Source organism: Giraffa tippelskirchi, chromosome 3 (genome assembly GCF_054371585.1).
Source record: "Giraffa tippelskirchi isolate mGirTip1 chromosome 3, T2T-mGirTip1v1.2.pri, whole genome shotgun sequence".
Taxonomy (NCBI): Eukaryota; Metazoa; Chordata; class Mammalia; order Artiodactyla; family Giraffidae; genus Giraffa; species Giraffa tippelskirchi.
In genome coordinates, this window is record NC_137277.1 from 89,042,009 (window position 1) to 89,055,294 (window position 13,286).

A 13,286-nucleotide genomic window follows, 5' to 3' on the forward strand; every position below is an offset into this window, starting at 1 on the left:
CTAGACACAAAGATAGACTTTTGACCAGATTTTTTCATGAACAGCACTTCTGATGCCTTGTGCTTGCACTTAGTTATAATGAATTTTTAAAAATATGTGCTGAGTTTTTATTGCATCATACTGCAGGCTTGAATGGTGACAGATTTTCTGTGTTACTGCATACTTCTTGAGCTTTTACTTTGCAAAGTTCTTACTTCTTATAAATCAGCCTTGTCCGGAGATCACCTTTCATTTCACAAAGTCTTTTTCTCTGTTTAGATGTGAATCTGTGTCCGTCCTTGGGATGTGAGTACCAATGCCACAAGTCACCAGGTGGAGGGATGTGTTACTGCCCCTTGGGTTTTATTGTCAACAAAAATAGAACCAATAACTGCGTCGGTAAGTGACAGTCTCTCATCACAGTACTTACGGCTGTGGGGGCACTCCCTTTAACATCAAGGAGTTTGTATTTGTGGAGAGGAGAATCTGTTAACAAAGAGCAACACAGTCTTCACTGAGAACCTGGACAATATGAAGTTTTAACTCTGAGAAGCTTTTGTGAGGTGCCCATGGCAAAAGAGTGGTTGTATGATGAGTGAGTAAACTAGCTACGTGTGTATCTGTCCAGTACCTAATGATGGAGGTTATTCTTTTGATATATTGTATATTGCTGTTTTATATATTTGGAAGCAGAATTATATAGCCATACTTGTTAAATACAGTCGGCCCTCCCTATCTGTGAATTCTTCAATCTCCAATTCAGTCAACTGGGGATCAAAAAAAGAAGGGGAGTGGGGGGCAGAAAGTTCCAAAAAGCAAAACTTGAACTTTCTGTGTGCAGGCAGCTATTTACATAGCGCTTAGTACTCGGAGTTTTCACTGCCAAAGGCCAGGGTTCCCTGGTCAGGGAACTAAGATCCCACAAGGTGTGTGCTGTGGGCAAAAATGAATAAATGAATAAATAAAATAAGCAAGCACAAAAGAAACACTCTGGTTTACAAACTCTGGAGAAAGTCTGTTTCCTGAGTTTCTGAAACCCTGCTTATGCTCTCTTCTGTAACTGTAAGGCTGCTAGGGCCGTCTGCCAAATGTCAAGCTACTCTTCCCCCTTTACTGCCACCCAGCTGCCAATCCGATTTCCAGTCTTAGTTCTCTAGGCCTTTCCCCTTTCTCTTACTAGAAAAGGAATTCCAGTAGAGATACCGGAAACCACATTTTCAGTGTTACATTTGTTTTTCTCTCTTTTTCCTCTCAATCCTAAAGAGAAATTTGGGCTGGGCCGCCTTGTAGCTGGAACTCGATAGGCCATGAAATGTTTTCAGGGAAGAGGGGATTTGCTCGTTAAGAGAAGCAACTTAGCAGCAGCAGCAGCAGCAGCAGTTCATTCTTGCGATACCTTGCAACCAATTCTTTAGTCTCTCCGTCCCCCCAACCCCCCATTCTAGAGCCACATTTTCCAAGATGTTTTCCAACATCTTTTCTAATACTTAAGCCTGTGATGAGGTTTGAGTTGTAGGTCAGAGAGAGGTCCAGGCTGCTTCAATTTTTTGCTGCTGCTGCTGCTGCTAAGTCGCCACCAGGCTCTGCCGTCCATGGGATTCTCCAGGCAAGAACACTGGAGTGGGTTGCCATTTCCTTCTCCAATGCATGAAAATGAAAATTGAAAGTGAAGTCTCTCAGTCGTGTCCAACTCTTCGCGACCCCATGGACTGCAGCCTACCAGGCTCCTCCATCCATGGGATTTTCCAGGCAAGAGTACTAGAGTGGGGTGCCATTGCCTTCTCTGTCAATTTTTTGCAGCCCTTAAGAAATGAAAAACTTTCATAACAAGAGTTTTACATTTAAATCTATTAATGAACGTAACACAGAATTTTGCAGTATTATGCTGTACACATGATCATTTCAGAATTCATAGAACACATTTGGTTCTACTACTACTGGAAGTAGTCTGATACTTGCGCACTAATTCTAAGGTCCACAAACATCTTTCAGTCCCTTTACGATGTATCTAGGACTTTAGTACAGATGACCTCTTTTGCATACAAGCTCAAAAGTCTGCAATTTTGAGTTTTTGTGAATGTGAGGTCCTCTGCTAACTGCAGAGACTTTCTCTGTGACCTTTCTTGTCCTTTAAGCATGCACCTTTGCCTCTGAGTTTTGAAGCTGGGTTAACATTTATTTCACATTTCTTTTCAAGAAAACTATATTTTGCTTTCTTGGTAAAGAGAACCCATTAGTTTCAATACATGACATTATAAAACCAGTTACACTCATTTCAGCTAAGCTTTTAGAGAATTGTTTAGGTCTGCTCTTTCAGGCATTTCAGTTGAACAAACACTCTCTGTATGCCCGTAATCCTCTGCATGCCTGACTTACCACAGAAGCTTCAGGTGTTGGAAACCTATGCAACATTTATCAGCTTAGCCATGGCTCCCCAGGGGATGCCTCAGTGATTGTTAAGAATAAAATGGAATAATCATGACACGAAATCTTTCCTTCTACCATTCTTATGCTCCTGGTAGTCTTGACCTAGCTGTGGAGACTCTGAGGCAAGCCACCAGAGCAATTTACTGGGCTATTGTTTCTGATTGACAAGGACATGCTGTTTGTTGAGGGAATGACATCGTGGTGCAGCCTTAGGGCAGGAAGGTCATTCAGCATAGTGGGATTGCACACAGCCAGCTGGTTCAGAGGGTGTCCGAGCAGGATTTTTTTTTAAATTACTCTCAAAGCAGTATTTGTTGGTAAGAGGGGATAAAGAGTAAAAAGGAAAGTAAATCAAGGTGACTAGGGCTGGGAAGGAGGATTTTAAAGCACCATTTTAGTGTTTTGTAGTTTCCATTACCTTTTCTACTCTCTTTAAAATCCTCAGGTCTCCCTTTCATTTTTCTTGTCTTTCTTTTGGCTGACTGCTGCTGCTGCTGCTGCTGCTAAGTCGCTTCAGTCGTGTCCGACTCTGTGCGACCCCACAGACGGCAGCTCACCAGGCTCCGCCGTCCCTAGGATTCTCCAGGCAAGAATACTGGAGTGGGTTGCCATTTCCTTTTCCAGTGCATGAAAGGGAAAAGTGAAAATGAAGTCGCTCAGTCATGTCCGACCCTTAGCGACCCCATGGACTGTAGCCTACCAGGCTCCTCCGTCCATGGGATTTTCCAGGCAAGAGTACTGGAGTGGGGTGCCATTGCCTTCTCCATTTTGGCTGACAATGGATATTAATTAGCTTTCATTCTTCTTTGTAGTGATGAACAGAATCTTACTCAGTCATTAAAAGTGACAGTGTTTATTTACTCATTTAAACCTGTAAAGTACTTGTAACCCAGATGGTAGTAAGAGCATTTGCACCCAAGAATTCCTAGTTGTGACTTTTCCACCCTCTTTTTGACATGAGGACTCCTGTTTCCAGGGTGACTCCAGATCCTTAGACATAGTCATAGTGTCTTGCATTCAAAATGAGGTCACGATACCCTGGGAGTTGGAGGGCGAATGTCCTGTACATTCCTACTGAAGCAAAGCCTCATGTGGTGTTCTCTCAGAAATGAAGTGAGGGCACAGAAGAAATAGATCAAATGTTGGCTTTTTGTCTATACCCACATGTCCTTTTACCTTGGCCAAATTGGGTTAATTTTTTCTTTGTCACAGTCCTGGGGATGAAAGATGTGCTGGTCTGTGTTGTTATACTTGATCTGGAGGGAAAACGGGAACTGTTATCTTGATCCCAGGACTTTATTGGTCTTTCTTTTTTTTTAATTAAAATTTTTTATTTTTTAGATTTTGACTGTGCTGGGTCTTCGTTGTGGCATGTGGGCTTTCTCTCTAGTTAATGCCACTCAGGGGCTTCTCTAGTTGTAGAGCCTGGGCTCAGAGTGCAAGGGCTCAGTAGCTGTGCGATCTTAGTTCATGTGGGATCTTAGTTCTCCCACCAGGGATCAAACCTGTGTCCCTTGCATTAGAAGGCAGATTCTTAACCACTGGACCACCAGGAAATTCCTTCTTGGTCTTTCTTCTTGGGGAGTCACAGGATGGTGGGGCATGCAGCAGGTGTGGTAGAATTCAACTCACAGCTTTGCAAATGTTATCAGATCCTAGAAATTCTAGAGAACCCTAGACCTGTGAGTCTCAGGAATTATGATTTACTTGAGAATTTTCTGAAGCCCTAGGGGATAGGAGCCTGTTGATTTAGGCTGTGGACGTCATTCTTCAAAGAAAGAGTGCAGGGCGAAAAGAGGGTGAAGAGTGGATGTGAACTTCGAGGGTCAAATGAAATATTTGGTACCAGTTAACCAAGGATGGGACAATTTTTGTGCCCTTTAAGCTTTATAATCTTAAAGAAAGACATGTGTGTTTTTCTTCCCTCCCCCCATGTTGTATTGTTTATGTGTCAATTATATTGAAAGTCTTTTTACTATGTGATAGAAATGGGACTACTTGGCCATTGAACAGAGCTCTATTGTGTAATGGATTTTCAACAAGTACATATTAAATGAATGAATAATGCTAATGAGTTAGCAGAAGAGAATGTATTTTTCATGACTTAAAAATGATTTTAATTTTGGTGATGACTTTTGACATCAGAGAAAAGGATAAACTTTTCCAGATTCTTTATTGCATACTTTATTTGTGTCTCATTGAGCAATTGGATATAAGGCAGTTCTTTATGCAATGATGGAGATGTCTGTGTCCTCCAGTATGGTAACCACTAATCACAAGTGGCTGTCAGCATTTGAAATGTGGCAAGTGTGACTGAGAAATTGCATTATTAAGTTTATTTCATTTTAGTTAATCTAAATATAACTTTGAGAAGCTGCAGAAAGCTAGTGTCTACCACATTGGAAAGCATGATTTTAAAAGGATGCATTTATACCAAAATTCAGGTATTTTGTAAACCATCATTAATAAATGAAATGCAAAGGCAATGAGTCCAAGCCGTGTTGTGCATCACCTGCAATGTTATCCTTATGTAGATTTTAAAGAACCTTGGTTTTTCCTTAGTATGACAATGCCTATGCCCCACCTCCCCAGGGGTTACTTTCTTAGGCAGTTGCATCACCAGATTCCTGTATAGCTTGTACAACATTTTTTTCAGAAAGTGCTCAAGACATGTTGTTAAACATTATTATAATTGGTTATTTCCTATGTGGCAGATTTTGATGATTGCCAGATATGGGGAGTTTGTGACCAGATATGTGAAGACCGAATTGGCCATCACCGGTGTCACTGTGTAGAGGGGTATATCTTGGAGCACCAGCAGCACTGCAGAGCTAATTCTTCTTGTGAGTAAATTAAAGACACTCATGTTTCTGAACAGTAAACTTCTATCCTCTTTGCGTATCAGAAGTCAATAGAAATGTCAGCATTAAGGCAGATGGCGGGTTTGATTACTACAAATCAGATGTGGCCCCTGCTGTTGGACGAATGAGTCAACATTAATTCCATGCTGTTAGGGACCAACTTGTGGATTAATAGTTGTTGGGTTTTTTAAATTTTATTGATTGCTTGTTCACTTTGGGCCTGAAATAGTGTATCATCTACCACATAAATTTTATGAGTACATTCAACCTATTTTTAATTAATGTACCTACCACAAGGTGACAAATATCAATAGGCACTGTTTATGCAAAATTTTTTTAGAGGTGGTTCAAAATGGACCTGCTAAATTTGGATTACAGCTTGTGAAAATGCCCTCATTATAAGAATACTGTGGTATAGTAAAGTCATGAAAATTTTTGTCACTGTGGCTTTCTGGGTAATAAGATCTTGACTTCACTCTCTTTTCCCAATTATTGTTATTTTTTTCCCATACCTGTTTAAACTGCCTTTAGTGTCTTTCTGAAACTGATTTGCCCATCTATGAGTGGACTCTTTTCTAGTTGTTTTTGTGTAGAAAATACCTGATATGCTGTGGACTAACTTTAGTTACAACTGATTTTTAACATTTATTTTTGAACAGGTACATACTCATATTTTCAAAAATTTCACATTATTGAGAAGTTATATGACCACCTCTCCCCACCCCCTATACCCATTCCACTCTGCTCAGTTTCCCACTGCTCCTCTCCTATGGATAATCACTGTTTATTTTAATTCTTGAGATTATTAAATGCATAAATAAGAATATGCAAATATAGACATTTAACCCTATTTTTACATATATGGTAGTAAACTATACATACAGTTCTTCATTTTGCTAATGTTGCATATTATATTTTTAAAGGCTTACCATATCAACATAGAGAACTCTATTTTAATTTTGTTTTATTTTTATTTGAAGTATAGTTGGTTTCCAGTGTTTCAGGTCTACAGTGTTTTTTAATAGTGGCAGAATCTGGTTTTTTGGATGTATATAATTTATCTAACTAGTCCTTTAGTGATGGACTTTTATATTATTTCTTATCCTTTGATATAGCAAACCAGACTTCAATGAATAATTGTATTCATTTTGCATTCTTGTAAGTATATGGGTGTAGCAGGTTTGGATCCACCATTGGCATGTTTTTCACATTGGGTGGTTTCCCATTAATCTTTAAAATGTGTTTTGTGTTTTACACAATCTAAAGTTGCACCTGGGGAAAGGTGCCCATATCATCAAAGATTCTCTGATACCTCAGTGTCATCGAACCAGCATTTAGGACACTTGAGTTCTTGACAGACTCTGTTCCTAACTGACTGTGATTTTGGACATTTCATTAAACCTCTTTGTGCTTTAATTTGCCCATCTGTAAAATGGGTAAAATGATATGTATTTCTACATACACATTCTGATATGCATTTTCTGAAGGTTTAAAACCAAGTAAGAAAACATAGTTGTAAGTTGCTTCATCATCTCTGTTCACTTGAAGGACTGACAATGCCTTCCTTCTTTACATTTAGTTGGTGAGGCCTTTGTGATCTTCTCCAATGGTCGGAATTTGCTAAAGGGTAGCATTCATGGAAACAACTTTCAGATTCTGGTAGAGTCTCAAAATCGTGGATTGGCTGTGGGTGTGGATTTTCACTATCGCCTACGCAGAGTCTTTTGGACTGACATTGTGCAAAATAAGGTAAATAGAAATTTCTGGAGTATAGCTTGGGACCTGATAGAACTCTAAGCACAAAGTGTTGATAGTTTTTCATTTTGGGGGGAGTAGGGAGGGAAGTTCCTTTGTTTTCTAACAAAAAAGGCCCTTGAGTTATTTTATGTTAATCAGCACCTTTTACAGCTATAGTATTACATGTGACCTATTAAACAAAGCAGTCTATTATATGGATTAGCCTTGAACAACTTTTAATTTTATTCGAAATGGAGTCCAAAAGCCTAATTAAAAGAAATAGTAGACATTCTTTCAAAACTGGATAGATATTTGGTAGTAATTTTTGAAACTTGATCATTTAAAATGTAAAAAGTATTCTGCTTTCCTGGATGATAAAAATCAGATTTTACCTGCATCTTCTAAATGGAACTGTAATTGAGCATTGGGTAACAAATATTGACAGTATTTTGTTTAACAGCCAAAATTTCATTATGCTCTTATTTGGAAAATGTGATGGATCTGATTTCAACTTTGAATAATGCAATGGAGATTTTTAAAACATAAATTTTAGAGGCTCTTAAAGAGTTATGATATTTTATTTCTTCTTCTTGCATTTCCTTGTACCATTAATAAAATTTTAGTTCAATTAACAGATAAATTCCATACATTTTCCAAAAATTGAGACTTTGGATTACTAGTAGGTCTGAGTTAATAACAGCTAGAAATCAAAACAAACCACTTCCACCTCTGCCACCAAAAATCCACATTGAATTTAACTTTCACTAACTACCTAAGAATTAGAGATGCAGGCTTTTTTTTTTTTTAAAAAAAAACTCAACTTTTTATATATGCCTCACACGCTTTTAAAGAAATACCCCACCACTTCCCAGTAACCCGTAATGTAAAATAAAAAATCTCTAGTGAATTTTTTTTTTTAGTTCAAATGACTGATTTCTACACCAAAGATAAGTCCCTGGAAAACTCTCCCAACTAGTTATGCTTAAGAGGTTTAATAATTTTGGTTTTTCTTTCAGGTTTTTTCAGTTGACATCTCTGGTTCACGTATCAGAGAAGTTCTCGGTGTTTCTATCGAAGACCCAGAGAATCTGGCTGTAGATTGGGTAAATAATAAACTTTATATTGTGGAGACCAGAGTCAACTGCATAGATGTGGTAAATTTGGATGGAAGCCATCGGATTACCCTTATAAGTGAACATTTGGGACATCCTAGAGGAATTGCTGTGGACCCAACTGTTGGGTAAGTTATTTGCAAACATACTGATTCCAGCATTTTTTGAGTTTCATTTCTTCCCCTTTAGATAAAACATCCATTGGCATAGTTGAAGATTCTTTATGCTCTGTACTGTAGAATCCTTGTTTATTTCATATATCTTTTCATAGCAGGTTTAAAGGGGTTAGCTAAATATAATCCAATTTGAGGATGTGCAGTCCAAGTATACCTACTAATGTCCTAAAAATATGTAATGTTATTGGGGTATGAATTTTATGCTTAGTGTTTGCCATGTTTTCCTGGCTGAGAGATTGAATTCTTTTTTCGGACTCACTCTAATAGTATTGTCACAACTAAACCATTATTAATGTGATCACTCTTAAGTTGTGAAGTTGTTTTAAGCAGATGATAGATCTAAAACCACTAGGTGGTATTTTGGAGGGCTCTGAAGAGCCCCAGTTCTTTATGCCTCAGTACAGAAAGAATTTAGCAAGAGGCAAAGTGATAGATAAGTGATCTATTAGCATAGGATGTTAGTGTTGCACTGCCCCGAGTACTTAGTGGGTTACAGTTTTATAATCAAAGGAAGAGAGGGGAGGTGGATAAGACCACCTTCTTTTTCATTCTATGAGTCTTTGGTCATTAATTCCTCCTATTTGTTGGGTGGGAGAGTTTTTGAGGTGCATCTAGGATCATCATGGCACTATGGAAAAATTCAGATCTCAGTACGAGTGTCTTTCACTTTGAAATATCACCTTTCCCTAAATTAGTATTTTTGTGCATGCAAAGAACATGCCCTAGGTGTCATTAACTTGTTGACATCACTGGGCAGGTTGTAGGCCTTATTTTCCATGATTGTTTGTTGTTTTGGGGCATGTCTCATGCTTCTGTTTCATGGTTTTGTTGGTTAGAAAGTTAGTTTGGTTTTGTTGTTAAGCACACCAGTCTGGCTTTGATACAATGCCACTAGCTCTGCTTTATAAGTCAAGCAAACCCACATTGTTTGATGATTTTTCCATTACTTTCTTGAATGCTCATTAACTTAACTGTGGTCTCCCAAAGCCTCCCTCAAGTTCTTTCTCTATCTACAATCCCTAATGGAGTTTCTAAGCTAACAATCTGAATACTCTACTCTATCCCTACTGGACCTATCCCTTTTAATGATTTCCTGTTAGAGACAAGTGTTGAGACGTCAGTGTTTTCTCCAGGTATAAATTAAATTTTTCCTGATCTTCACATTTGAGACCAGTTATGTAGAGACTAGCTTTTGCCTAGATTTTCACAGTTGGGTCTTAGAAATGTTGGATGAACTTGAGGCTGCTTAAGTGCTGGTGATTATTCATTTCTATTTCATGATCTGTCCTTCCTTGAAAATGACATGTATGATGTCTAGACTGTGCCTTACAATGAGGAATTAAGGAGGGAAAGGGCTTGATAGATGTTTTTTTCTTGGTAGCATTTTTGCTGGCTGTAAATAGAGAAGAGAAAGATGGAGTCAGTAAACAGGGGAGAAAAATTAAGAAGGTTAGAAGGTAGATAAGCTTTTTTTTTTTTGCCTGCGAATTGTGCATTTTCATAGTTGCTATTTGGAGTTTTCGACCCCCCCCCCCAACAATTGGTCATCACAGTCTCTGATTTTTAATACTTTAAAATTTCCCTATTGTTTTAAACCTCCATGGTTCTCTTATTAGCTAGAAGAGATTTCCATTGATCCAAACATAGAATCTCAAAAGATATTTACTAAGTAAACTTGTAAAATAGCTGATTCTCTCATCTTTTGTTTTTCTTTCGTAGTTATTTATTTTTCTCAGATTGGCAGAACATTTTTGGGGTACCGAGGATAGAAAGAGCTTACATGGATGGCTCCAACCGTAAAGACTTGGTAACCACAAAGCTGGGATGGCCTGGTGGGATAACCCTGGATTTGGTATCAAAGCGTGTTTACTGGGTTGACTCCCGATTTGATTACATTGAGACTGTAACTTACGATGGACTTAAAAGGTAAGAATTTTTTTTTTAATACATCTTTATAAGTTTGGGAGAAGTACGTAAAATTTATGGAGAGGGATACTGAAGAACTAGAATTAAAAGACTGCTTTGTTGGTTGACATAACTTGAATGATCTTTGTGTTGACATTTGCATGATGTGACCTGCTCTGAGTTTTAACTTGTTCCATGTTAACACTCAAATTTGATTTCTCTTCTCCAAACCCTCCCCCACTCCCAGATGAAGCACATTATTTTCATTAACTCCTGAGTTCATTTTTCTGGATCCCTTACGGTTTGTTTCCAAAGATCATTTTATAGTTTAGTTTTCTATTTTCCCCCTAGTAAATAGGTTTAACGTTATCTGGTGGGAATTAACTGATTTTATACTGCTCTTATATATTTTTCAAACCTTAAAGAGAAAGTCTGACTTTTTACCTGATATACTTCAAACGCATTTAAACAACATTTGAATGCAGACTATGGCATACTTTTTTCCTTCATCTTCTTAGTCAGATTAGAATTGTTGACCATAGATTAATTTAATTGTTAACTATTTTACATCCTCTTCTTTTGGTGTTTTCAAAAACTGGTTAAAACAGCCTTTAAATTTTGACCAAGAAAAATTGCTCATGTCAATTTGACTTTTCCAAATGACTTGATCTTATTTTCTCAATAAAAAGACCATGATACTTTTGTTTCTTCTTTATCTCTATTTGTAAGGATGGTATCACAGTTTGCCACAATCTCTATTTGTTTAAATGAAGAAATGGAGTATTAAGGCTATGACTTCTTATTACTGAAACTGGTTCCCAAAGTGAGAATATGAATTAACTTAATGACAAAACTAATCGTATAAATCATACAATTGAGAAATTGCCTAACATTTTTCTCTTTCATGAACCATCCTCCACCTCACTTTATGTGGCCTCAGTGAATGACTGTTTCTGTAGATGTAGTCGTGGCAGCAATGTTGATTTCTTCTCCTTGTCTGGCACTTCTTACCTCTGCTGTCTTCCATTTAAGCAGTTCTGGGCACTCTGTCTCCACTGTCATGTGATCAGCTGACAGTTTAATCAAGCAAGGGCATGTCAGTGGTAGCCCTGCTTTTCCTGCTCTCTAGAGTTGACTCATTGGAAAAGACCCTAATGCTGGGTAGAATTGGGGGCAGGAGGAGAAGGGGACGACAGAGGATGAGATGGTTGGATGGCATCACCGACTCGATGGACATGGGTTTGGGTAGACTCTGGGAGTTGGTGATGGACAAAGAGGCCTGGCGTGCTGCAGTTCATGGGGTCGCAAAGAGTCGGACACGACTGAGCGACTGAGCTGAACTGAACTGAACTGAACTGAGAGTGACATCAGAAATAGGTCTGTGTTTGCCATGTGTTGAATTTTCCAACTTGCTGTCTTGTTCCCTAGTGGCTGAGAAATGGTCAGTGGTGCAGTGTTGTGAGTGGAGTGAGTGTTGCAGGCATCTTCTACCAGATTTCCCATCCGTTGTTACACTCTTTCCCCTAGGAATTTCAAAAGGATGTTTCACATCTTAGCCCTTTATATATGGGGCAACCTTAAAAGAATGAAGAACAGGTGGGAAAGCAGTAATTTCTCAAAAAAGTTAGCTAGGGCGGGGACTGGTCTGTAAGTGCCAAGGCTCTTTTCTAAGAGGCAACATGGAAGTCCTTCTAGCAAGTACAGACAGAAACACACCTGCATCTTAAAATGTATCTTGACTATGTATTCTATAGTTGTAGCTAGCAATTTTTTTAGCTTTTAAGCACTTATGTGAACTAATTCCACCTTCAATCAAAACTGTATGGTGTATCTCTTTTGTAACAGGATGACAGTAATTCATGGAGGCTCGAACATTCCTCATCCCTTTTCAATAAGCTTATTTGAAGGACAGTTGTTCTTCACCGATTGGACAAAGATGGCTGTACTGAAGGCAAACAAATTCAAGGAGACTAACCCCAGATTGTACTACCGCTCTTCCCTGAGGCCGTTTGGAGTGACTGTTTACCATGCCCTCAGGCAGCCCTATGGTAGGCCCCCCAACAGTGGAAAAACCCTGCTTGGTACAGGCCTTGGTAGAAAGGTTTTCTCAAAGTTCTCATGAGATTTGGGTGGTGTTCTCAAATGTTTGATGGATTATCTAGAGAGTTAAACTAGCTGAAATTAGCTTTGCAGGTCATGGGTATTTTAGAGAAGTTGATGTATTTCGGAATTAAAATGCCCAGTCTACAAAGAACATAGAGATGTGTTTAACAGATATTTATTGGCATATGCAATGTACCAGATCCTGTCTACAGGCTGGAGAAAGAGCAGCAAATACATCAAACTAAAATTACCCTTCCTTTGTCTACTGGGAGAAATCTCCCAGTTCAGCTTTCTAATATTACAGTCAAGGAAGCCAGAACCAGAAGAAGAAAATGACATGCCTAAGTGGTCATTTTATTTAGGTAGTGCCAGAGCTTTTTTTTTTTTCTTCTTCTTCCTTGTGTGACACCTGTTTAGCATTGGGTTTGGTGTCTCTCAGGATAGTCACTAATCAAAGAAATGAAATATTTTGATTCAGACACTGTTAAGTCTTATGTTATTTTATAATAAGTTTTGTTTCAAGGTTTTAAACTGACATGACTGGACTGTGTCCATATCTCTTTTCTGCATTTGCTTATGCATCAAAGAAAAGAAATACAAACTAGGCTGCATTGGAAGAAAGCTTAATATCAGTGAGCAGTAATTCAGAGAAAGAAAGATTTCACTGTAAATCTCTAATGCTAAGTGATGGGTCTGGCTTTTTGGAGAAAGACTATGAAGTAGTTAGGCTGATTTAAAAAACCCAAACAAACCAACCTCTAGAACTGATAGTTTCAGATGACTACCCTTCCTACATAAACAAACACTTCATTGAAAAATATATACTCTCTCTATATATATGTGTATATGAAAGTATATACTATATTAGAAAATATCCATTTGGAATGATCAATTCATGGGGTACTAAACTCACATCTGCCCTTGACCTAAAGTATAACCCAGTTTCATCATCTGAATTATATTATTTGCCTCAGATTGATACCTGC

At 38.3% G+C, this 13,286-nt stretch overlaps 1 protein-coding gene across 1 annotated transcript in view; it reads left to right on the forward strand.

Annotated features, from left to right (window-relative positions):
- The window catches only part of LRP2 (LDL receptor related protein 2), a 177,825-nt gene that overhangs the window by 53,170 nt on the left and 111,369 nt on the right, over positions 1-13,286 (forward strand). Inside the window, exons 9-14 of the mRNA XM_081577887.1 lie at positions 259-378; positions 5,121-5,249; positions 6,847-7,016; positions 8,021-8,244; positions 10,012-10,218; positions 12,043-12,245. Coding sequence (XP_081434013.1) covers positions 259-378; positions 5,121-5,249; positions 6,847-7,016; positions 8,021-8,244; positions 10,012-10,218; positions 12,043-12,245 — 1,053 coding nt within the window. The remainder of the gene's footprint in view (positions 1-258; positions 379-5,120; positions 5,250-6,846; positions 7,017-8,020; positions 8,245-10,011; positions 10,219-12,042; positions 12,246-13,286) is intronic.